The following is a 27,055-nucleotide window of genomic DNA, read 5'->3' as shown; positions in this document are numbered from 1 at the left end:
AAAAAAAACATTGTTGATCTGTACGTCTAATATGTTTATTAATACTGGAAAGTGATAGCAACGCAGTTGTGAGACGACAAATTAAATATTTGAAAATTTAGTAATTATTTTTTTGCGAAACTAGTTACTTTTTGACAGACTAAAAGTGGCTGGAAATTACTATACAACCAAGCACACGTACTCATAGCCAATATTAATAGTAAACAAACTAAATAGTAAATAAAATAGAAGTTGGTGAATTACCGATAATCAATATTTATTTATCTGCACCATATAATAAATAATTATGTTAAATTATAACAACTAAAATATATTTTTTAAATATATACTACCCAAAATTTGATGGAATTAGTATACACTTCCACTATTTAGAATAATTCTTCTTTTTTTAAAGAAAGAAGTCTGTAATAGCAGGATACTTGAGCTATTAATACTGAGAAGTAGGAATTGTTGTGTTGTAGGTTTCCAACAATGAATCTGTCAAAATATGCCCGAGCTAAGCGAATGGAGTATAAATGTTAATTTAGATATGGCACAAGAAAACAGTTTCAGAACGATTTCTTATTTATTTTTCTACATCTCTACTGCTTTCTGGTAGTAACTAAGGTGTCAACTGTCGTGAATTTAGCTATTTGCTGTTATTTGTATCCATGACACTTACTACACGATTTGAAAATGATTAAATAGGATATAGGATAGAATATGGAACACAAGGACAGCATTTCATTATTTAATATTGTTCATAAATCATTAAGTGTATTAAACAAATTACAAATTAAACTCAAAACATATTAAATACAAATAAACAATTTTTAAATTCTGAAAATTGGTTAAATTAACTTGAAAACTTAAATTATATGTAACAATTATATGAGAAATATCTTTTACTCCAAAGAATCATTTTTTGCTTCATTATTGCGCATCTGTCTCAATAAAAACTCTATGTTACTTTCTTTTTCCTTGATCTTTTTCTCTATACCGGGAACAGTTTCGGTGGTACTTTTGATTTCTGTGGCCAAATCCTTCAACTCTTCCACTCTTTTTGTCAATTTTACCGTACGGGGCGGAAGCTCGGCGATCGTTTGTTTGTCTTGTTTGGCAGTTTCCAATTGTCCCGCCAGTTTGGTTATTTCTTGTTCCAGGAATGATTCAGTCTTAAAATGCGTAATTAGTTTAAAAATATATTTGTTATAATGAATACCGAGCCATAAAAAATGTAATCATAGCAGGCCTTGGACTAAGAATTCTTTATTCGGAGGTTTAAACATTCCCATATTAGATATTCAAAATAAATTCGTACATTCGTCATTGCAATCACTACAGAATCGTACCTACATATTTATATATGATTCCATGGCCTATCTCAATTACAATTTTTGCAATGGCTTTATAGATAACCTTCTAATACACCAAATATAATATTCTACGTCGACATAGATATCTTATTGATGACACGTAACGGAATTGATAGGAAAAAAACCATAGTTGAAAATATATTACTTACAAATCTAGTTTGCAATTGTTCCAATTGTTTTTCTGTATCTTCCATCTTTCGGGCATTGTCGTCACTGAAATTTAAAACATTTATTTGGATACAGAATTTTGTTTTGTTTAACTGACAAGGTTCGCCCATTAACTCGGCGATAAATTTTGATATAGAAACACAAATCTTGTGACTTCTTGTTATACAAATCAACAACAAATGCAATTTTTAAATTAAGTTAATTGAAATATAGAAATAAATATGTTTGTTCTATTCTGTGGGCTTTTTGTTATAAAAGACGACTTATTTCTGTATATTTTATTTATTACAAGACAAACTAATACTAATACATACGAGGATAGATTGATATTTAACTCACCTTTGATAGATGGCGATACTTGATACCAAATTGGTTTCGGTGTTGACATTTACCATTCATGACATGACGTCTGTCAAAATTTTAAGTTTTAAAAACAATTAGTTTGGTTTTTACAGCCGTCAAAAGCAAGCAAATACGTGTTTTCGGAGAAATAGAAAAAGTCGAGTATCGTTTGGTGATTAAGTTCCTCCACAAAAAGGGTAAAACGAATGTGCAAGTCAAAACCGACCTGGACGAAGTTTATGGTGAGGTTGCACCTTCGTTAGCAACAGTAAAATTTTGGAAAGCTGAATTTGTTCGTGGTCGTACGAGTGTTAATAGAGGTCATAAATATTTCCTACGAACGCGTGCACAACATCATTCACCATCATTTGGATATGAAAAAGCTATCCGCGCGATGGGTGCCGCGTTTGCTGACAATCGATCAAATGCAAAAACCTGTGACCACTTCGGAGACGCTTTTAGTGACGATACGGCGCGATCCGAAGGATTTTTTTCGCCGATTTATCACCGTTGATGAAACCTGGGTGCATTATTAGACACCGGAAACCAAAGAACAGTCGAAACAGTGGCGCAAACGCGGCGAAGGGCCGCCGAAGAAGGCAAAGAGTGCACATTCGGTCAGCAAAGTGATGGAAAAAGAACTGTTTTGACGTGACAACGTCTTAAATTAGGTTGTGGCTCGGAGTCATTTAAGAAAAAGTGTAACGCCCGCTCACGTCTGTTACAGTGAGTCGCCGAACGAGAGAGAGGCCCGCCGGACCGGCGAATGCCTTGCGTCTCTCTCCCACTCAAACATGATCGGTCCGCTGCGCGCGGCACTAGAGAATTAGGCGCGTTGAATCGCTAAAGTTGAAAATCGTTGAAAGTATCGTCAGCTGTGTCTGTAGTGAAAATGTGGAGTGCTTAGATTCGTCATTTACAACAACTACAACAATAAAGGTAAATAATTGTACACTAATATTTCATTATCGTAAACTATGATTGATTGATTAATTGTTAGATTGACACAAAAGTTGAGAAACTGAGTTTATAGGTTATGTCATACTATTGACAAATGTTGATAGTGTTAAGTAAATTATTAGTTTAAATCACTCTGCAATCAATCGTAATTCAGTCGATTGAGAAGAAACAGCGCGTATTGCTAGTCAAACATTTAAAATAACAAATTATAACTTCTAACCTGTCAAAACAGGGCGACCAAACAAACGAACTAAACCGACCAATCACCACGCGCGGAGTTAGAATTTAACTGTGTTTAGCAAGAATTTCAAATTCCAATTTTAGTAAATGTTTTAATTTTCAACTTTACCATTTACATTTACAAATTTTAATTAATTTCAAATTTATTTAGCAAAAATTGATTTTGATTTTCAAATTGATTCTTTAAAATTAAAAATATTAAAATATATATAATCAGAAGTGAACGTCACATAACATTATCTGTACTTATTATTATTTAATATGTAGGCAAATACATGTGACCATACTTGGTAGACACAATTGGAAATAGTAATTTTTTATAACTGAAAAAAATAAATATATAAAATACTGGTAGCAAACAATAACTTCAATGATCGATATCTCCGCAACTAATTGATATATCGAAAAAATTTTCAAATAAATTTTGTAGAAAATAATAAGATCAATAATATAATATAAAATAAATAATATATAATTCATATCAATAAATATTCTACCGAGAAAAAGACGTTGTCACGTAAAATCTTCGCCCGTAAAACCGACTTTACAGGCAACCGATTTTTTTTGAGATGCGCAGGGCATCATCCACATCGACTACTTGGAAAAAGGAAAAACAATCAATAGTGAGTACTACGCAGCATTATTGGATCGATTCGATGCCGATTTGCTTCGAAAACGCCCCGATTTGGAACGCAAAAAAGTGCTCTTTCACCAAGACAATGGGCGCGTTCAGCAGGCGGAGCTGCTCCACAACTGTTGAGTAAATGTCTGCAAAATGAAACCGCTACCGCTCCGCTACTTCCGGAGCGGCCTGTCAAATTTGGTAGCGTAAAAATGTATCGCTACCTCCATCCAACATGTTGAGAGAAATGTCATTCATGACATTTCTGTCTGTACTAAAATTGAAGGTTAGGTGTTTGTTTGTTTTGCTTTTACGTTTTTACTTCCAGCCATATATTACTTTATTATATGGACATATCCATTGAATTTATTTAACTTGTTTAGAGGTATTTCTTGATTGGATTTCTAATTCCTTTCCAGCTTTTTCCTTATAACAAAAAGGTGATCCATTATTTATCTTTACAATTTAATGACTGTTTGGTTCCATTCCTTCATGTTTTGTTCATACTTTCTTTTCACTTCATATATTAGCTATTAAAAATGTTTACGTCGAAATTGATCATTACTTATAGTTAATGTTATCTAAAAAGAAAACTCTGAAAACTTTTGTTTTCTACATCTCTATAACTTTTATTATAATTTCTTCCCACTACAGCTATTTCAGCATTTTATCTTTCTCAATTGACAAACAAATGTCTGTTTTACACTTTATAGTCTCTGAACAAATAAAGGAGGGGAAAGCTGTATGTCTCAAATTGGTCATTCAGAATTATATCTGTATATTTTAATACATCTCACTGCCATGAGAAGCATAATGTGATACACGGGTAATACGATTTTACAGCCGCGACAATCAAATATCGAATACACACGCATTTGTAATGCTCACACATCACAAATTATGAAAGCTCTGAGAAGCAATTGTGGTCTCTCATATCAAAGTATCATTAATGCAGTTTAAACGTAGACGGCTGTAAGCAACAGAAACTATATTTGGCCTCTGAAATATGTGAACCAATGTTTGATTCTCACAGCCTGAAAAGTGGGTTACTGATAAAAACTACTTAAGTCAACTATTATATATTTATTTTTTAACGAAAACTATTATTTAAATACATTGTTATTTTAATAAGAAATTAACAAAAACTTTATATATTAAAAAAATATTGTTTTCATTACACTATTTAGTTTCTCTTGTTTTTTTTAACTCATTTTCACAGTATAAAGAATTGCACAGAGTACACAGTGAAATCAACAAACACCTACGGGCTAACAGTTGGAAATAAATAATATTCATTTAGAGCAAAATTGTATTTTTCTGTAAAATGGCCTATATTGTGGAAATGGACATATAATTGTAATAAACGATATTACATTGATAAACACGGTCGCATGAATCATATGGACTTGTTTTTGTGTGAATCGGCATTTGATGCACACTGCTGTAATATACGATATCAGTCAACAAGGCTGCGTGAATCATATAGTGATTCTCACCTCTAACTAACACAAATTAAGGTTTTTTTTTAAAGAAATGTGTAGATATATACTTAGATTTTAATTTTGTGTGTATATAGAGTTAAAAAGATATACAGCCAGAAGGGTCCTTTTTTTTCACTATGGTGCAGTGTGAGGGTTCATAAATTTCTTAATATAAGGATTTGAAATTGTTCACTAAATGAATTATTATGATATAAAAGGTGAAGTGTGCATGTAGACTCTGTTTTTTGTTGTTGAAAGCTCTTTTGTGTTCTGGTATACATTTGTTTAAGGTTCTACCAGTTTAACAGATGTAATATTGTATGTTGGGTTTTTGATTAAGTTTGTTATACCCCACTGTATAAATGTTTTTTATGTTGGCTCTGGTGCTTATTATATTTGCTTAAGTAATTGTTTGTTCTGAAAGCTGGTGTTATTCCTCTCTGTTTCTGGTTTTTTAGTTCTGTTGTTATCATGCCTATAGATGTAATTATTGTTTCAATTCGTTGATGGTTTTATTACTTACATATCAAAGTCTTTCTTTCAGGCACTATATAGCTTTCCTTATTTAGATGATAATTGTGTGTAATGTTTAATCTAATTGTCAACTATCTAATATGTTGTTTCCAAGTAAGTGAAAATTTACTATATATTTACTGACGATTTAAAATGCTTTAAAATAAACAAATGCCAGGCCGAAGTCTGCAAAAGGATATTGATCGCCTCTAAGTGGAGCACACAAAATGGTATTTGGATGCGTCAAAATGTCATAGTTTTCATTTGCACCTTCCTCATCCCCCAATAATATTCGAATATAGTAAACACAATTTAACCATATATTCTACTTTTGAAACCAAGGATCTAGGTGTGAACCTTGACTCTAACTATAAATCACACATTTCCACAACAATACAGAAATCTATGAAGCTACTTGGATTTGTGAAGAGAACCATCAAAGATTTTTCTTACATCTCTGCTATTTGATCTCCTTCTCCATGGTTAGATCCCTTTTCATTTACTGGTCTACAGTTTTGTCCCCCTATTACATTGCATCTAAACTGAAACTTAAGACTGTCCAATTTTCTGTCATGCCATTGTATGGATGCATGTATACTGTGAATATGTTGCATTAGAATGTATACTGAACTTCTCTTGAGGTATATAGAAATCAAAGAGACTTAATAGTTCTATTTAAAATTATCAACAGCCTGTGCACCTGCTTCAAACTTCTCTCCAAAATATTTGTTTATTATTCTCCAATATTGCAACTAGGTATGTGCAGACTTTTTATATTCTTTTCATAGATTCAATTACTCTTATAACAGCTTTACTCCCAGAACTCTTCTATTGGCTAACTCTTCAAAGAAGCTCCAAATTTTTAATCTATCAGTTTTCCCCTTCAAAAGTGATAATTCTGATCCAACTTTGTAATACTTTCGACTTCAGCTTTTGTATTGTGTTTAGTGTTACATTATCTGCATGCATTAGATAACTTAATACCATTATACCTTGTGACTTTTTCTGAATTGATTTGTTATCTTATTTTGTGACTGTATATGTTATTTTTTTTTGTAATCATACTATTCATATATTCTTCTTCCAAATCAGTTTATTGTATTAACTACATTTATAGCACTGTAAATAAAACTTGTAAAATGTTGTAAATAAAATGATATATTTTTAGTAGCTTTTGTTTTATTAAAATTAATTATTTTACAGAGGAAAGTGTGTTTATAAGCCAAATAAGAAAAGTTTGTAAATATAACATAAATATTAATGAACCAAAATATATACAAGTATCATCATTCTATTTGCCTTTTCGCCACATTAATAGATGTTCCACTTTTTATCTAAAGGAATTGTAGGGTATTGAATTGAAATGGGTATAACTCCTAAATTTCCTAGTTGCTGAGTAATTACCTAAAATATTTATATGTAGTTTTCAAAGAACTAATAATCTTTACTAAAACCTACTTCATCACATTCCCTACTCATGCGAAAATGCTTTACAAAAAGATCTCCCATATATTATTGGTGAATGGTTTCCTCATAAAAATTTTGATTAGGAGGCACTTGAGCTCTCTCAACATTATTTAGCTCTAATTCTTCATTTTGTGTCAACTGATCCACAACATTTCCAATTAGCTGGATATTATTTTCCTCGTCCGCAAGTTCTTCCACTAATACTCTAATTATGTCATTCCTTTCTATATTCCTATTATATGAATGTGACGTAAAGTTAAATAATATTTAAAAGTCAAGCTAAATTGGTAATCTACTGACAAACGTAAACAAAGAACAAAAATATTTAATTTTTAAAATGACAAATTATTTGACATTGACAGATAAGGTAGCGGTAGCGGAATCCAGCAGGTTTTGACTTATGACATTTGGTCCAGCGCTAACCGATGGATTCGGAAGTAGCGGAGCGGTAGCTGCTCCGTCTGCTGAACGCGCCCAATGTACCGGCTCACCGATCGGCAGTCGCCATGGCAAAATTACACGAATTGGGCTATGAATTGGTTGAACACCCACCGTATTCCCCAGATCTTGCCGCCAGCGATTTTTTCCTGTTTCCAAATCTAAAAAAATTGCTCGGAGGACGCCGTTTCGCAACAAATGATGAAGTCGTCGCTGAAACTTCGGCCTATTTTGAAGAGCTCGAGGAAAAGTACTATTCAGATGGGATAAAAAAATTGGAATATCGTCTTACTAAGTGTATCGAGCTAAAAGGAGACTATGTTGAGAAATAAATCGATTTAATTCCAAAAAACTTGTTTTTTCTACCAAAGGCTAGTTTTATATCAATCGATCCTCGTAATTATCTCTAAAGAGCCATAAGAGCAGTCTGTCGACTGTTCATGTCTGTCCTTCTCTTCAGAGTATTGTGCTTCTCTTTCACTCCCGGGCTTCTTCTTCTATTTGACATGCCACTAATGTTAAGGTAGGTTTACAACTTAACACAATATAACAAAATAGTTTTTATTATATTTATTAATCTTGGAAAAACATATAATAGAGTAATTAGAGATGTGGTGTAGTATTGTGAGGAAATTTATAAGAAAGAAGTGGGACAAATATATCTTTTAACTTATCGTTCCCGGCTATGTGTTTCGCTATATTGTCAACGGTGTTTTGATATTCCCTCAAGGTGATGTTTGGGAACATCACCTTGAGGGCACTATCGTACAAAAGGTGCTGTTTCAATTCAACTCTGGAGGTTCAATCGCCTGAAAATGATTCTCTGACTAGGTGAATTGGATTAAATTGTCTTACCATTATCTGAGGAATTTTCGATCAGATTTGTCAGAGAGTTTCTGGACAACCTGTATATGCTAGAGGAATTAATATAAGTACATGTATAATAGGAAAATGCTATGAATCAGATGTAGAATTGGAACTTTTTGTAACGAGAACAGTAACATCTTTTTCAATACGATGATTATATTATCAGATAATGTCGATGGTAAATTTATTGGAAGATACAGGAGGACGAAGAAATTCACCCAAAATCGAAGAATAACAAATGTTTATCAAAGTTGAACCATATCATATTAGATCATAGAAATTTTTACTCGATCTCGCTGCTTAAGGTTAACAACATCGTCGTCAATACAGTTTGAAATTTAAACGCTGTAAGGTAGCTGTAAGTTAAATAAAAGGCGAAAAACATTTTCCTCTACCCTCTAACTAAGACATATTATGTACGTAATACTTACAACTGGTCCTTTTCATTGTCAAGTATCTTCTTGCCATCATCTTGTACGTTACGATTCTTAGCGTTCAATTCTTGTGTACATTTAACAATAACAGAGATTTTTTTCATGAGTCTATTATGAGCCAATTTAAGACCCAAATAATGTGCATATTTTTCGCTTCGATCGAGCTCCAGTTTCTTAGCCGTATTTTCTTTTTCTTCGTGGAGCTTTTCTAGCTCCAACTTTTTTGTGGACGGATTCTCAACGTTTTCATCCTAAAAATACGCACAGAAACTAGAAACAGCTTAAATAAGTCGTACAATTTGTTTCTCCACCTTGTACTTATATCTCTATAAATGAAATTAACATTATTATCTTTTGTATACAATAAATTTAAAACAAACAAAAGGAATTAATAGTTAATAGACATTTGGAATGTCTAACAACTACTTCGAAAACACATTTGCAGTTTCATTTTGTTGCACAGATATTCGCATGTTAGTTATTAATTAAATTGTCTACACGTGCCGAGTCTTACGAAAATCACCTAACAACAGAATCATGGCCAACAAAAATATTTTGGTTTTCACGAAGATCTTTCACCGTTTTGTGCATTCACCAAAAATGATTAGTTTGCATAACTGTAAGATATTGGTATAAGAGAAAACAATACAAGAGAAATAACTAAAATAATTCAAGAAAACAAAACTTTAAAAGTTTTGAAGTGAAATACGAACAACATAGGCAACAAAAATATGTACAAAATAAAAAACAAAGATGGAAACATTACTAGAATATAGATAGAACCAAAATCCTTGAAGTTGTCGAATCCTTTTATCGTGAAATGTATGAGAGCACCGACGAAAGGCAAGATCAGCCCCTGTCTAAAATCACAAACCAGGGATCAGAATTAATGCCAGAAATAACTCCATACGAAATCAAAACGGCACTTTTAGAAATGAAAATAACAAATCCCCTGGCGATGACGGAGGAGTGATCGAATCGATCAAACTAGGTGGAAATAAAATTATCCAGGCTTTGGCCAAGCTTTTCACCGAATGCATCTATTAAGGAAAACTCCTTCTCAATGGAATAATGCAGTTATTACTTTATTACTCAAGCAAGGAGACATAACAGATTTAAAAAAACTACCATCCTATCAGTGTGCTTTCACACATATATAGACTTTTCACAAAAATTATCAAAAAAAGACTGGACGCTAAATAAAACTATCAGTCTAGAGAACAAGCTGGATTTGGATCGGGATACAGCACTAACGACCACTTACTAGTGATAAAGAACCTGATAGAGAAGTCTGCAGAATACAACGAACCATTGGCACTGATATTTCTTGACTACGAGAAACATTCGATACCACAAGCCATCAGAAAATGTTAAAAGCATTGACATAATGCCGAATAGACCATCGCTACACTCATCACCATCATTTGGCTCTACAACTCTATGTGAGTCTTGGCCGCGTTTACTATTTTCTCCATTGTTGTCGGTCCTGAGCAGCTATTCCCCATTGCTGTATTCCCATTTTGCGTAGATCACTGGCTGCTGCGTCCTTCCATCTCTTTCTTGGGCGACCAACTGACCTTCTGCCATCGGGCCTTTCCCAGAATGTGGCGTTCAGGAGTCTTTCGTCACTCGATCTTAGTACGTGGCCTGCCCAACTTATTCGGTTTGATTTAAAGTAGGTTACTATGTTTTCATCTCCATATACTGTCTGGAGTTCATCATTGTGTCTTCTTCTCCATTCTCCTGTTGTCTCTTCTCTGCAAGGCCCTTAGATAGTCCGCAGTATCTTTCTTTCCCGCTGGTTCAGAGTCCATGTCTCGCTTCCATACGTTATTGTGGGAGGAATTATTGTCTTGTACACTCTTATTTTTGCTGGTATTGAGAGTATTTTTGATTTAAGTACGGTCATTAATGAGTAATATACCCTGTTTCCTGCGATTATCCTGGCTGCCACGTCCTTTTCATATTTATTTTCAGATGTTACGATAGCTCCCAGGTACTTGAATTCTTTGACGACTTCACAGTTGTATTCATTGATTGTTACGTTTTGTCTAACCCTTGGCCTTGGGTTCTTCGTAACCACCATGTACTTGGTCTTGTCCTCGTTGACCTTCAGACCAACTTCCTTGGCTCCGTGTTTTCGAATAGGGTGAAAACTTCTTTTTGCGTCTGTGGTGGATTGTGCAATTGTGTCCACGTCATCCGCAAACGCCAATAGTATTTTTGATCCTTGGAAGGCAAATCCGTTTGTCAGTTGTGGTTGAGCTTTCCTTACCGCATGTTCCAGTGCAAAATTAAATACCAGGGGGGCGAGAGGATCTCCTTGTCTAAGCCCGGTGTCAATGAGGAATTCCTCCCACGTGGTGCTGCCAATTCTGATCCGTGCGGAAGCGTTCTCTGTGCTCACTTGTGATAATCGTACCAGCTTTCCAGGTACTCCCATTTTTACCATGGTCTCCCACAATGCTTCTCTGCTAACATAGTCGTAAGCTTGTTTAAAGTCCACGAAGATTTGGTGCACATCGCGGTTGAATTCCCAGTTTTTTTCCAACACCTGGCGTAGGACGAATATCTGGTCTATGGTCGACCTTCTAGGTCTGAATCTGCTTTGGTAGTCGCCTATTATTTCCTCTGCGTATGGAGTTAGCCTTCTAGACAGTATCATGGATATAATTTTGTACGTTGTATTAATTAACGATATTCCTCTATAGTTCCGACATATTTGTTTGTTTCCCTTCTTGTGGATAGGTACTATATGGCTTTCATGCCAGTGTTTCGGTATTTCTTCTCCTTCCTAGACTTCTCTTATAAGTTGATATATCTCAAGGTGGAGCTTTTCTCCCCCTTTTTTAGTAGTTCCGCCTGTATGCCGTCTGGGCCTGGGGCTTTATGGTTTTTTAAGGACGAAATTGCGGACTTTACTTCAGCTAGTGTGGGCCCTGGTATTTCAGGCTCGACTAACTGGTAATGTCTTTGTTGCCCTGTCGTTGTGGATTTTTATGTATTTAGGAGTTGCTCAAAATACTTTCGCTATTGGCGGCTTATCTCCTCGCTTCTGAATGAAAAAAGAAACTACTGTTTCTTTTTTCAATCCAAAAGTCTTCTCGTTTAAGTCCGTAATCTGTTGTAGTCTTCCCTGTTCTCATCTTTAGGGCGTGTTAGTAACTCTAGCCTCTTGATTGCTTTCTAATGCAAGCTTTGTTCGCACTCCTGGTTAAACTACTGGTTGTTCTTCTTGTTATTCCTTTCTTTTCCTATAGTTTCCGCTGCGGCACTTTCTATGGCGTTCGTTATATTTTGCCATTTCTGGTCTATGGTCAATTATGACGTTGATGTTTCTTCTTCTACCAGTGTCTGCAATTTGTTTTGGATCTGTGCCTGATATTGGCGTGCATTATCAGGTAAATCGAGCCTTGAAATGTCCCATATGTTTCCTTGTTGGCGTTGCTTTGGCTGTCTCGTCTTTAGCCTTGTTCTCATTTTTGTTCTGACCAAGAAGTGGTCAGAGTCACTTTCTGCTTCCCTCAGACTGTGTTCGCTAATGATATTGCTACACTAACATAATCAAATATATCTACCAAAATGCCACAGCTAGCGTAAAACTATCTGAACAAGAAACAAATAAATTATGTATACAGCGAGGAGTACGGCAAGGAGACACCGTATCTCCAAAGCTATTCACGACGCTTTTAAGTACTTTTAAGAAGGCACATCTGAACGAGCATGGTATCAACATAAATGGAGAAAAGCTCAGTCATTTGAGATTTGCAGATAACATCGTCCTTATAGCCGATCGTATGGATGATGCAATAATAATATTTGAAAAATTATATCAGGCTTCCTTGCAGGTCGGACTAAAGATTAATATGAACAAGACGCAAATAATGACTAATCTGGTGCTAAATCGAAATATTGCTGTTGATGGAAAAGATATTGTGTGGACTACATCGTATAAGTACCTAGGACATGAAATTCGGTTGGGCAGAGATAACCAGACATGTGAGCTCCCACGTCACATAGGATTAGCCTGGCAGCGTTTGGTAAATTAAACTATGTATGTAAATCGGATCTACCCATATGCCTCAAAAGGAAAATCTTTGACCAATGTGTGTTACCTGTACTCACTTATGGAGCGAAAACATTAACACTCATAAAAAAGGTAGTTAATAAGATTCACGTTACTCAGATGGCTATGAAGCGCCAGATGTTGGAGTGTCTCCCTGAGAGACCGAATCCCAAACGAAGAAATACGTCGTAGAAAAAAAAAAACAGACGCCATCGAAAATATTGCGTCGTTAAAATGGAATTGGGCAGGACACGTCGCCAGATTTTCAGACAACCGATGGACAAAACGTATTTTAGAGTGGAGACAAAGGCAAGAACCAATACGGAGCAGAGCTAGATGGACTAACAACCTGAAGGGTATTAGCAACTGGATGCAAGCCGCACAAGAGAGAGACAGATGGAAAGAACCGAGGGAGACCTATGTCCAGCGGTAAACGCATACAGGTTGATGATGATGGTGATGATATATTCTTATATCCTTTATATTTTTTTATTAGATCATCGTCAAATAAAATATGTCAAAAATTAAGGGATACAGCAATTTCTTCAAATATTTTTTCACAAAAACACATCAGGTAGTTTTTTTCGCATAATTTATTAAACATTAGTACATTTCAGGACGAAAAATAACTAGTGGGGGCCAAAAAGAGGAGACGTCTCTGAGATGACTTTTCTTTATTACAAAAGAACAAAGGAAAATAATTTTCATCAGTCCTCGTAAAAGATAATTTATTTAGAAGTTGAATGATGCCGCAATGGTAATAATAATAAAGAAATAGTCCACATAATTGTTTAACCTAAATTCAGCAAATTTTATGAAGTCCACACCAAATTGTTCAATTACCTAAATTGCTGCGACCAGCGGAAAAATGACTAAGAGTGCGAGGATCTTTTAATTATTGTCGCACGTACAGCCAGGCAGCTAGAAATTCCATTTTTATTATCACGCTATCGCAAACTGTAGTGAAACTGACAAATTGATAAGAAAATGAGATAAGTGTTTCCTTTAGTTATATTCCCAATACGAACGTAACTATACAATGTGTGTTTAGTGTCAAATATCCATCTATTGTGGATTTTTTTCTCGAAAAAATCGGGACACTGGCTGAAGAATGTGATATTTTTGTTATTGCAAATGTAAGTAGTGTTTTTTATCGTCGTCGTTCTTACAAGATTTATTATTTTGATGTATTGTTTGTTTAGTAAATACGCCCTTACTTTCACGTCATCGTTTTTGTTTCATTGGAGAGTACGAAATGAATAATAAATTTTCGCGATAATCTTACTGACGCTTATAGATCATAGGCGGTACTTTTCTTAACTAAATTTTTAGAAATTATTTATGTAATAGTGTAAAGATGATTCATGGATTAAGAAAATCTTCCTGATTTCTGTTGATTTTACTCGTTAAATCACAAAGTGGTTTTGTTTAAAATTGTTAAAAAAAATACCAATACTATAATAGACATATATATATTTTGTATCGAAGATCACAGGGCAGATTGAATGCAAAAATAAGAAGACCTAAAAACTTTTGTCATATATTTTTTATTTCTGCATACAGTGTGTACCAAAAGTAACGTAAATTAGTAATATTTCGAAAAAAAAAACTTTTTCCTATAAGTCAAATGTTCTGTATAAATCAACACGAAATATACAAGGTGTAATTAACATTCATTGTTGAACAATATTTTATGTATAAAAGGCCTTTTCTTCTTTCGGTGCCATATTGGATTCCCCTAACGTTGGCAATTACATTAGCGAGTTGTTCACGGTCTTCAGCTAATTGGGCACTTCATATTTCTGTCCAATAGCGAATGATCTTGAGCCATGACATCTGTTTCCTTCCAATTCCTCTGCGGCTCTTGATTTTACCTTTCGTGATAAGCTGAAGGATTTTATACCGGTCTCCTCTAATTTAATATCGAGAAAAATCTGCAAAAATTTAACTGACGAAGGATTTCGGTTGGTCATGTACATATTTAACGCTATACTAAAGTTGGGCTATTTTCCGTTTCAATGGAAAATGGCACAAATTATTCTAATACCGAAACCAAAAAAACATCCACAAGAACTATCATCCTATCGTCCAATCAGTTTGCTTCCCATTATCTCTAAGATCATTGAAAGGATACCTACTCCTTCAAAGAATGAATTCTATAATCGACAGACAAAAGTTAATGCCGGATTATCAGTTTGGATTCAGGCAACAATATGGAACAATTGAGCAGGTACATATAGCAAGAGATGCAATTGAAAAGTTTATTTATTTAACGACATAATAAATACAAATATTGTAATAGTTATAATCAAGGCAATTTTTATATGAAAGACGTAATCTACAGCGATTTGTTCGTATGTAGTCACAGTTTCGCGTATTCTCCTTGTATCAGAATCACTATCTAATACGCGCCTAGTTACTTTTCTGTTTTGGTGTTTTTTCTTTAGATTTAATCAGTTCCATTTTTTCCGGGGTATCCGTAGCTATCATCATCTTTCCTTTGCGTTTTTTGTTGTCCTCCCCAGATTTTCTTGTCGGAACTTTTGTATAACCCTTAAAAACTGTTGAGCTAATAAAGGTTTTCGTGGTATCAGTATTACTTGGACCTGGATTTTCTACATCTAGAGATTCATTTATATTTTCAGAAGCAGCTTCAACTGCAACAAGTGGCCTGTCTGTCACAAAACTTGACGAAAAATCTTCTTTAGTGAAGACATGCCGTTCAAATGGAAATATTCCGGTTTTTCGAAAAGCACTTGTGATGTTAACTGGCGTCATTGCTCGTGGATATGCTGTGCCCACACTGGCTGCTACGTTATAAATTGTAAATGTCTGACCGTGATGGTTCATCATCCATGCATCTACTGCAGCATTATAGAAAGTTTGAAATGGTTTTAATAAGCCTACATCCAACGGCTGTAATCTGTTCGTACAGTGTGGCGGTATAGTTAGGATTATAACGCCATTATTTTTACATAAATCGATTGCCTTAATCGATAAATGACTTTGATGATTATCCATTAGTAATAAAAAAGGAGTTTGTCTGGTACTACCAGTGTGCTTAATACAATGCTTAACAACTTGCACAAAGCACTCTGCATTCATCCAACCTGTTTTTGAAGCTAGTCCTAAAGTTCCAGGGGGCGACTCGTTTATCATAAAATTTTTAAAGTGTACTCTTGGGAATACCAGAGCAGGAGGAATGGCTGCTCCAGATGCTCCAACAATACAGCATGTTGTTACGAGCGTTCCACGTTCGCTACTTGTAGTCTTACTAACATGTCATATACCTCTTTCTGTAAACACTTTTTGGGACTTTTGAACCGTAAAGGTTCCTGTTTAACCGGTTTCCCTTGCAAGACTACAACCTTCTGATGTATGCCAGTTTGCTGGAACCACTATATTATTGTAGGCTGCGGATTCATATGACAGTTTTCGGACAGTATCTTGTCTTGATAGATCATAAAACATTTTAGAACATTTAATTATATATTCGCACAAGTCGTTCTCCTGTTCGATAGTAAAAATTTGTTTTACTTTGTAATTAGGACATAAACGGGCGTTCCCGTCTTGTTAATGTTTTTTACATATCTGTGGACTGTTTGGAAAGATAGTCTGTTCATTCGTGCTGCTTGCCGTATTGGGATGCCACCTTGTACTAATTCAATAGCCTATCTCATCAGATCTTCAGAGATTCTTCCTATTTTCCGATTTTTTTATTTTTTCTTGGCATTTTCCTTCTGTAAGAGAAATTATTTTGCAAATGATCTGGCTTATACAACTATAACGGAACAATGAGGCAGTAAAGAAACAGTCAGGAGCGTCTCACCAATCAATACTTCCAGGTCTCTCTTCCAAACATCTCCAATTCTATCGGGAGTACCTCAGGGTAGTATAATGGGACCAACTTTATACTTACTCTATACGGCAAATTTTCCGACAAGAGTAAACAGCACAATTGGTACCTATGCAGACGATATTTTAATAATGGATTCTATATCGGTTCCTATTACAGGCTGTCAAAATTACAAATTCATGATTCATGATCTAGAAAAATAGTTAAAACTGTTGCGAGTTACAGTAAATGGCAGCAAATCAGCACATATACCATTTAATAATATAATCAACTAGAAATATAACACAAACCAGCGAAAAAATGGCGAAATATCTGGAAAACCGAAGATTCTAACCAGATATTCGTCTTTTAAATCATCATAACTCCTGTTCCAAGGGTCCAAATTAAAGGTATTGATGTCGACTGATCGATCAAATGATTTTCTAAAGAGTAGCGTCTCTCTAGCTAAAAGTATAACTCAAAAACGACGAAAAACCGGTGAAAACGCCGGATGCGACGGTTCTAGTCAGATTTTTCTCTTTTAAATCACCATAACTCTGATTCTAAGAGTTCAAAATGGTTCAACTGAGGTTTAAAATTAAAGGTATTGATATCAGATATTTACTCAAATAACTTTCAAAAGAGTACTTAGAGCATCTCTAACTAAAAATGTAACTCAATAAACGGAAAAAACCGGTGTTTTCGATTTTTAACTGCCTTGTACCATTTTAAGAATTCTGAAATAATTCTGGAATATAGTTTTGGTGATTATACATCATATATATTTTTGTCCAGCTAACCATATTTTTGTTATTTTTTTATAGGCGTTTAAAATTTTCAAAAGCTCAAATAATTTGAATTTCCCGCCAAGTCACATTTTTGTTGACTTTGGTTCTTAGTACGACCAAAATCGTTCCATTCTGTATACCAAATATACTATCAAAAGCCTTTTCGTAATCGGTGAAAGCCGCATAAGGATCTTAACGTTGGTCTAAAGAAGGACATTTACGCGAAAAAGTGCCTCACGGCTACCCAGTGCACTCCTAAATCCATATTCAGCATTCAAACTTTTAAAAATATCGATAACTAGACAAAATAAAAATAAAATAAATAGATAAATACAAACATTTGGTAAAATATGATTCCAAAACATTGTAGGAGAAGTCTTTATCTGATGCTAATCACACACCGATATTATCGATCAAAAATGATTTTTTTTCATAATTCAAAAACTTCTTTTGGTGAATTCCCAGACTCGGGCCTCGTAATTCTATAGGATTTTGAAATATCTGATTGTCAATCACTTCTATTATCTATCGATAATTTTTTGTGAACATATACATACATGGACAATAAGTACCTGTCTACTTAGTTGTTCAGTTAATTGATCTGTTTAGTGAAAGGTGCATTTTAAATTATAAATTGATGTCCACAGTAAGACCAATCTCTTTTCCGTCATTTTGCTTATGTTTAAGTTTTTGTTATGAGGCACCTGCACCCTTAAGTTCAGTTATTAAAAAGTTATTAACGATATTCAAAAACAGCGACTTGTTGTTCATTTTACAATAACTTTCTTGTTTATAAACCGATTTTAATTTAGCATATCTTATTTTGTGTATCTTTTGTTCTAAAAAAATTGTCTGTTGATGTCAAATCTCTAAATAGACAAGTTTTTAAATTATGAGCAAAATAATGAGTTTGACGTTTTGTTTTTTTTTATTTAAAAATATTTCTATTAAAAAATTAATGAATCCATAGATGAGAGTCTTTTTGTAATATTTTATAGTACACATTTCAACTGTCAAAACTGTTCTACGAGCCCCTTCCCATATCAGTTGGCCCAACGTTAGATTGATAAGAAAATTCAATTTTAGAGTACAAAAATAAAAACGCAGCGTACATTTTAGAAGTTTTAATACATAGATCGACTATTTACTTTTAAATAAACAGAGTCGGACCTACCCAAATTAAAATTATTGAAATAAAAGTTCAATTTAAATTAAAAAAAAAAAGATAGAAGAATAAATTTGATAAAATGACAGGTGGTACTTCTGACTACAGGGGTCCATCAATTAATCCCGATCACCAAAACATTACTTATTCTACCATCACTAAGCAACAGCCATTAACAAAATTCTTAACAAAAACCAGGCCATAATTTTACCGGCAGTAGATGAAATAAGAACAAAGGAGTACACCATTGCAGTAGGAACTATAGTCCATCCAAAAAATGTACTGTTCTCATCCAAAATGTCAAACGGAAGAATATGCATCTACCTTTCCAGCATACAAGTCGTAGATGATTTTTTAAGTCAACATGGCGAAATTAAAACTGGAGCATACAATCAAAGCACGTAAACTAATTACACCCGCTCATAGATTAGTTTTATCCAACGTATGTCCATCTATACCCCATGACTTAATCGATCAGTCTTTAATCAATCTTGGTTTTGAATTAATGTCTCCGATTTCGTTCCTTAGAGCTGGAATACAAGACCCACAATACAGCCATGTACTTAGTTTTTGAAGACAATTTTACTTTGCACCTACAGACAATTTTACTGTAGCCGATTCCGTCATGTTTCCTCGGAGTATACCTCAAATCCCTCTTATCCATGAAATACTCAAAAGCCCCAAACGAAGGAAAATTTTCTTCCACAAATACCATCCACTAGCTCCGAACAAAATCAAATTACACATGTAAATGACGAATCTTGAGAAGAAATGGATGCTCAAGTCAGCACTGATACCGATAATACAAATAAACGATCTTCGGAAGTGTCATCCCCAACTTGCTCCACTCCTACAGAAACTATACAAACAGAATTTATGAAATCAAAACCAGTGCAAATTAAAAATAAAACAAAATTATTAAATTAGACAAATCCACTTCAGAAACTATTAATATTGAGTCGTTATTACAACCAGTCAAGCAATTTATCCAGGATGCATCCCCACCATATGTACTAAATTACGTCCAATTACTAGCATTCTGTCTTTTATAGCAGCATCGAGAAAGGCAGAAAACATATAGGGTAGAAAAGCCATATCCATGATGAACGGCATTCTGTGGGACCAAACAATACTAACGCGAACAAACAACTCATATACAATACCATACTTAAAAGTGTAATCACAAATGGCAGTGAAGTTTGGCCAATGAAACAAAGAACAGAGAAACTGTTACTAGCAACAGAAATGGACTTCTGAAGAAGAGCAGCAGGCAAATCAAAAAGAGATCGGATACCAAATGAGAAAATACGAGAAATGATGGGAGTCAAGCATACAATAGTTGATGACATAAAAACAAAACAGTTAATATGGTACGGCCATGTACAGAGAATGCCAGATGACAGGATTCCGAAACAGATTTTGACGTGGACACCACAAGGAAGAAGAAAAAGAGGAAGGCCAAGAAGAAGCTGGAGAGAGGGAATCGAAAAAGAACTAGAGAAAAGAGAAATCCCTCCAGGCCTATGGTTAAATAGAGAAGAATGGCGGTTAGGAGACGGAAGGCGTCGGAGAACGCTGTGAACCGATAGTAGTAGTAGTAGTACTAGCATTCTTAGAAGACGTTCACGGTTCTTTTACCCCAGTAGAACTGGCCCTAGAATACACACATGATATACACGGGTTGGGACATATGCTAACTGAAATATATCCCATGTTGAACGAAAGAGCAATTAAATCTAGAATTACAAGAATCAAGGAAAAACTACTTAGTAAAATAAACCAAGATTTTAGTATTCAGGATAACACCTCTGAATATACTGATGAAAACGACTTCAAAGTGATTTACCAAGTGATCTGAAAAGTGCTCTGAAGTATAGTAAAAGTGATAAAGTGACTAATTTTCTAAAACCAACCAAATTGTACAATCTAATATCTAATATAAAAATAGACTTAAGTTCTCAATTGCAATTAGTTGTTATAAGCAAACATCTGATTTTATGCACAACTCTTCCCCGAAAATAACCTTTCATGGTGGACGCGGTTAACTTAATAAAAAAAAAATTTTCTCATCGATAACTTTACCTAGACCCGTTGTACAATCCACAAACGGCAAAAAGCTTTACAATACTACAAAAAACATTTGATATTAATTGACAATATTATTGTTTTGATGTCATTTTTACATAGTTACCTGTGAATTTAGCGTAATTATGAAAACATCAACGTATGTTGACATAAGTGAATGCATAGCCAGGTTTAGTGAAATTTCTTTTTATTGTTGAAAATAAATAAAAAACCATAAGGGTACTGTTTTTAATAAATATTAATAAAAATGCCATATTAATTAATATGGGAACTTATAAAAACATGCAGAGTATAATTTGTTTATGGTAATCGACCTAAACTGCAAATTCCATAGGTGGGCCTACTGATATGGGAAGAGGCTCGTATACAGTTGTGTCGAGTAAAATATAATTTAATTGGCCTCAAGAAGTTACTTTACCCAGTAATTTATAGTGTGACTTACACGTATGGCAATATTTTGCTCACCCTGTATATTGTTATATGTCTTTAATTGTTCATAGTGCATTTAAGGGAGACTACCTAACGCACGGCGGAAGTAAAACCACTTTATTTTCTTTATATAGCTATTCGATACTCGATTAATTAAGATTCTCTAGGCATTTCGGCCTCTTGCCCAATCGGCGGATTGTTTGCTTCGGTATCGCATTGTCGAATACCGGCACACGGCGTGCAGCACGCACCTAATGCATTTACAATTATTACGATGTTGTTTGGAGACATAGTTTTGTGGTTGATTCGAACTGTTTAACGAGGTGAATATTTTTTAGCCTTCGCCATGACAACTGTAAAGGTAACTGTCGTCGGAGATGGTATAGTGGGAAAGACATGCTTGCTCAGTACTTACACCACCGGGGAATTTCCTAAAGAATATATACCTACTGTGTAAGTAGTTTTACTTTTATTTAATAATTTTTTTAAACAAACGTATCGATAAGTATTTGTTGCTGATTTTTTCGGTGATTATTCAATAAATTGAAGTCTGGTGCATCTCCTAATTTATCTATTCATCTAAGACATTATGTACCTATATAACTCCTTGACTTCTCCTTGTTGCTCAGCATCTTCTATTATTAATATCCTAGAGTCTCACACCTTACCACACATCCCAGATATTTACCTACATCATCAAAAGGATTGGTGGTCGTGATCCACCTCACTTCCATGTGGCTTTTCTTTTGCATTTTATTATTTACAACTTCTCTTGATAATTATTTACCAACCATAGAGATAAGTGAGTGGAAAATTTATTGATGCCAAATATAACACTCATAACATATGAGTTTAATAAAAAACGAATGCAATAAACAGTTATTACAATATTTGACTCAAGAATGACCTTTTGGTAATAAAAAATATCGTTTTTTTTCTCTTGCGAGGTGTGGAAACCCTAGTAGTCAAAAATTATAATTAAGTTTTATTAAAAATTCACGTCACAAAGCCACCAATATTTTTTAATTCCACTGTAAGACCCAACGCTCCGATTTCAAGTTACAAAAACTTTCTATTTTCTGAGAATTGTAAATTATAACCCAAAATAACGACATTTTAATCGTTTCAGATAAATAACAATGAACATTCGTAATTACTGGTCGTAATGTTGAAAAATTTCAATAATCTGTTTTAATTATCCAGTTTCTTAATTACTTCAACTTTATTTTAGATTACCAATTATGCGTCGGCTTAAAATTTCATAGCAAACATTTTCTTATCGAGGAAATACATTTGTTGGTGTATTTATGTATATATTATTATTGAATCTTTGTTTATAAACATTAAACAAATAACTCAAAACAATTACTACTTGACAAAATACAAGTTTTAATACAATATTTTCGTCAACAGTTATTAGAAAGTAATATTTTGTATAATTTCAGTAAAGACACAATAGTGCATTGCCCAAAACTAGTTTAATAAACTTATTTTGACTTATAAAGATATATCAGTGATTGAGTTAAACAAAAAACCTTTAAAAAATTATGCATGACAAATTAACACATTTTAACATGCTTTCAAATATAAAATCAATAACTTCATAAAACAGTAAGGCTTTAACATGCAAATTATTACAAAATTAAAAAAAAAAGGACAAAAACCATAAATTATTTTTATTGACAGGTGGCCTAGTACATACCTATTGTCTGAATACAAAAGGCGCATAAATATTTACAACAATATAGTTCAAAAATTAAGTTTTGTTTGTTTCTAGTTTTGAGCACTACGGACAAAAACTCATAGTCGATGATGTAGAATATGATATGACCCTATGGGACACTGCCGGACAAGAAGACTACGAAAGACTTAGGCCATTGTCTTATCCACACGTAAGTTTTGTGTGTTTTAAATATTTTATACATTGATTAGATTTAATATATTATTTATATTCGTGTGCGAACAATAGCAATTTCCCGAAAACTATAATTAAACACCGCGTTATTATCATTGTAATGATAAGCACCGCAATATATGTACTTAACCAGTAATAAGATAAAAGATATATAATTAAAACCTACCTTTAATATGTAAGTACAAGTTTTGAGAAGATCAGCGCATTCTTCGAAGATTTTTTCTTCTTGCATTGGATCCATCTTTAAATAGATTTTAAGAGCGGTATAATCACTTCGAACTATTTACTGAAAATGCGTTTTGACAGTTCCTACAGACACTTTACACAGTCATTTGTTTTCAACGCTTGCTTACAGCAGAAAATTCCAATCAAAACGCATAAATCAATTTTAATCTATTAAAAAATGAACAGGATCTACACAATTCTAATATAATTTATAGTTTGATTAAATTATAAACGTAAAAATCGAGATACATATTTTCAAAATTTATTTTGATTTTTTATTATTAAGGGTAGTATGTAGTTATTGTAATCAGTGGCGTCTCGCTTTGAAAATTTATTCTGGGTTTAAAAATATTTTTATTTAGTAGATTGTTAGATTATTTGATCAATAATTATGTAAACTACTTTTTATAGGAGAAAATGAATGCACGTCTTAGCTGGAAGTACTTTAGAAAAACTGTTTTTTAATAAGAAGTCTTAATACGCAGTAAATGTAAAAAAGTTAATATGTGGATTTTCATTATTGCACGTTGTAGGTTCTCCTTTTTGCACTTTTAAAAGTATTAGAAATATTTCTATACTTGCTATAGATTTTTGTTAAATATTGATGAATATATTAATTTTTTTAGACGAATTGTTTCCTGGTGTGCTTTTCTGTCGATAAAAATTTGGCCTCCTACGATAACGTGATTCTAAAATGGGTACCAGAAGTTAGACATTTCAGCCCAAATGTCCCAATCCTTCTAGTAGGTAAGTATCATTTATAGGAAATGAAAATACGTATTTATTGCAAAATTTGTTTGTTATTTACTGATTAGTCATGACTTGGTTTAAAACCGATAATCAAGTATTAAAATTGCGATTTTTTCGAGTGATTGTTTATATAGTGCAATATTGTTTGTGAATAATTGCTTTTCACAGAAAAATTGTAAATAGATTGTTATTCATAGTTTTCATAAACAATCAATTCGTTTTCTTTAATTATAACTTAGCCTCTTACTGCATGATTTTTTTTATTTTTTATAAAAAAATCTACGATTACAAACTCGACTCCAAGATTACCGTAAAAATATTAAAAACAACAAGTAAAATAAAAATGACGTTTATTACTTTCCAATTATAATAATTATTCAGTGTGAAAAGTGTAAAAACAATTTCTATCTTTGTTTAAGCAAAGAAAAACATTACTTCTCGCATTTTATGAAGCTTTTTGAACGACAAGGATATTTGCATCTTTTCCTTTCACTACACCATAGTGGAAGATGACCATATCCATCTGTTCGTACATCTTGCATTGGAATATCTGTTGCTGGACCACTTCTTTTCTTGTTTTGTAACTTTTCCATAGCTCCACACGGACGACCCCTTTTTGTACTCAAACCAGCTTTATTAACATTCCATAAACACTCTACTACTGCGATTTTGAAATGTGCCAGAGCTAAATTATTATATTCATTGTCAATTCTTTTCCAAAGAATCCACGCATTAACAGTCATCAAGTCAATAATATGAAAAAATATACGCATGTACAATTTTTTGGTCTGAGTTTGATCCTATAATATTCCAACATTGAATCCAGGAGTTACAACTCAGTTGGCAGGTCAGTAGATCCGAGAAATCTTATATCATCATCTGATGTTACCAAATTTCCTTCCTTTCTAAGTTGGATCTAAGTCTATTCTTTATTAGATTACGTCGTAATTCGTCCAAAGAAATATCATCTTCGCTATCCGAACTGCTGTCTAAATCCGTTTCTGGGATAATAATATCTGATTCATTATTATCTATTATATCATCTTCATAGTCTGACTCTGGGGCTAACATAATAGGGGAAATATCATCATCTGATAGTCCTTCGTCTTCACTTCCATCTGGTATGTCCACTACCACAAGAGTTTCAACATAAAACTTTTTTGGATCCATTAGGTATCTAAAATAAAAAAAAATAATATCTAGTTTAGAACGCAAAAAATAATACCTAGTTTAGTTTAGAATGCCATATATCAAAAAAAGTTTTGCACGACAGTGCATATTGTGGCATATATGGCACAAGCATATTTTTGACCAAAAAATACCAAAATATAAAGAAATACGTGAAAATACTTACAGAAATTTTTTCTTGAAGATCTATCCTTGATGTCGCTATTTTTTTATACAAAACTATTCAGTAGAAACTTCGATAATTGAATATCAAATTGCACAATTTTTATGATCAGCTGTCAGACCGCGGATATTTGCAAATTTTCATAAAAGTTCACTTTGCTGCATTGAGATGGCGCTTTATTACCCTAATGACCCACTATGCGGTAAGGGGTTAAAAAAATGGAAAAAAGATTGTTTTAAAATTGTTTCCGCTTGTTATTTTAGTTTTTATTATAGAACAAATTACAAATGATATAATTAACTATTTAATAGACATTTTTGGATCTCAACGCGTGAGAAGCTGACTTAAAATACAAAATTTTAATTATATTTTGTTTGAAATGTCAGCTGTCACTCGCAAATATGTCGTAAATAATGCCAACACACACTGTACAAATCCTTTTATACCATTTCTTTCCTTCTAAAGGCTTTCCTTTTTTTTCTAGCAACAAAAAAAGACTTACGGACTGATCCCAGCTTGGCTTGCTACACTCCCGAAGAAGGCAAAAAGCTGAAACGAAGGGTTAAAGCGCAGGGATACATGGAATGCTCTGCTTTGATGAACGAAGGGTTGGAGGAAGTCTTCATCGAAGCTATACGGGTGTACAAAAAGAGCAAAAACAAAAAACCAGTTACTAGACATTGTACTGTATTATAATTTTCTTCCAAATAAGGACTGTTTAAATATATGCCATTTAAAATTGTGTATACTACAATAATTGCACGTTTTGTTAATTCTGCCTTTTTTTCAATTAAAATAAATGTATAATACCGATGATGTTCAATTATATTGCCGAAACTTAGGATATTAACGCCTTGAAAAATATTTAGACTGATATTAAGTGTTAAAAGACTATAAAAATTGTTTTGTTATGTTTTTTTGAACTCCACTCTTCTTCTAGCAGTTCTGAGGAACCACAACACGAGTTCACTGGAAAATATCTACTAAAAAATATGGAAAAAATAAAGAAATCAATCTTAACACTACTAACGGGTGATCAATTTCAGAGTTATTTTTAATTGAAAATATAAGGCAGCATAAACAGAGTGTGCCGATGCAATCAACTAAACAAATTCTCCACAAAAAACTTCAATAGATTTGTCTACGTGTTTTTTGGTTAGGTATTTTTTAAATTTCAAATGGCATATTCGTTTCTATTGTTTATATTCTCAAGGAAAAGGCTTAATTGATATTTTCACACAGTATTTCAGAACTGGATGTACATTTATATTCTTTAAATCGTATTAAATAAATAATTTATTACATTAGTGCATTTTTATTTTTCTATTGAGAGGTTTGAGATAACATTCTGTATCAAGTGGTTTTACGGATTTCAACGTTGTTGAGAGACTATTATATGATAAAAGTGTCGAAATAAAATATAAAAAATTGTCATCATGTCTACAAAATGAGTTTACAAATACTGAAAAAATATTAGAGAAAGAAGAACAAAAAATCTTAATGAAGCAATATTGGCCAAAGATATCAAATGAATATTTAATAAGATCAACAACAATCAT

The 27,055-nt window shown here is 33.4% G+C and overlaps 2 protein-coding genes and 1 long non-coding RNA gene across 3 annotated transcripts; 1 reads left to right on the top strand and 2 right to left on the bottom strand.

The window, feature by feature from the left end:
- Positions 1–723: 723 nt before the first annotated feature.
- Positions 724–23,975, bottom strand: LOC140448665 (uncharacterized). The gene is made up of 4 exons (XM_072541773.1): positions 23,337–23,975; positions 8,885–9,138; positions 1,505–1,568; positions 724–1,154 (listed from the first exon to the last, which is right to left on the bottom strand). The coding sequence occupies exons 1-4, from the start codon at positions 23,409–23,411 to the stop codon at positions 885–887; spliced, it is 663 nt and encodes a 220-aa protein (XP_072397874.1). The 5' UTR covers positions 23,412–23,975; the 3' UTR covers positions 724–884.
- Positions 6,590–7,751, bottom strand: LOC140448663 (uncharacterized). Its single transcript, XR_011951747.1, has 2 exons — positions 7,140–7,751; positions 6,590–7,085 (listed from the first exon to the last, which is right to left on the bottom strand). It is a non-coding gene; the product is annotated as an uncharacterized lncRNA (long non-coding RNA).
- RhoL (Ras-like GTP-binding protein RhoL) lies at positions 13,930–26,800 on the top strand. Its single transcript, XM_072541774.1, has 5 exons — positions 13,930–14,089; positions 21,594–21,708; positions 23,033–23,147; positions 24,022–24,142; positions 25,981–26,800. Exons 2-5 carry the CDS (start codon positions 21,602–21,604, stop codon positions 26,190–26,192), a joined length of 555 nt encoding a protein of 184 aa, XP_072397875.1. The 5' UTR covers positions 13,930–14,089; positions 21,594–21,601; the 3' UTR covers positions 26,193–26,800.
- The last annotated feature ends 255 nt before the right edge of the window (positions 26,801–27,055 follow it).

Source organism: Diabrotica undecimpunctata, chromosome 8 (genome assembly GCF_040954645.1).
Source record: "Diabrotica undecimpunctata isolate CICGRU chromosome 8, icDiaUnde3, whole genome shotgun sequence".
Lineage (NCBI taxonomy): Eukaryota > Metazoa > Arthropoda > Insecta > Coleoptera > Chrysomelidae > Diabrotica > Diabrotica undecimpunctata.
The sequence above is the reverse complement of the archived record's forward strand: the minus strand, read 5'-3'. Positions and strand labels throughout refer to the sequence as shown.

Bases quoted from the DNA above. Each gene is read 5' to 3' on its own strand.
- LOC140448665 (XM_072541773.1), bottom strand. From the start codon at position 23,411: ATGGATCCAATGCAAGAAGAAAAAATCTTCGAAGAATGCGCTGATCTT. The intron at 9,139-23,336 runs GTAGGTTTTAAT...GCGTATTTTTAG, and splicing joins CTTGTACTTACATATTAAAG to GATGAAAACGTTGAGAATCC. The intron at 1,155-1,504 runs GTAAGTAATATA...ACGCATTTTAAG, and splicing joins AACAATTGCAAACTAGATTT to ACTGAATCATTCCTGGAACA.
- RhoL (XM_072541774.1), top strand. From the start codon at position 21,602: ATGACAACTGTAAAGGTAACTGTCGTCGGAGATGGTATAGTGGGAAAG. The intron at 23,148-24,021 runs GTAAGTTTTGTG...TAATTTTTTTAG, and splicing joins GGCCATTGTCTTATCCACAC to ACGAATTGTTTCCTGGTGTG. The intron at 24,143-25,980 runs GTAAGTATCATT...TTTTTTTTCTAG, and splicing joins TGTCCCAATCCTTCTAGTAG to CAACAAAAAAAGACTTACGG.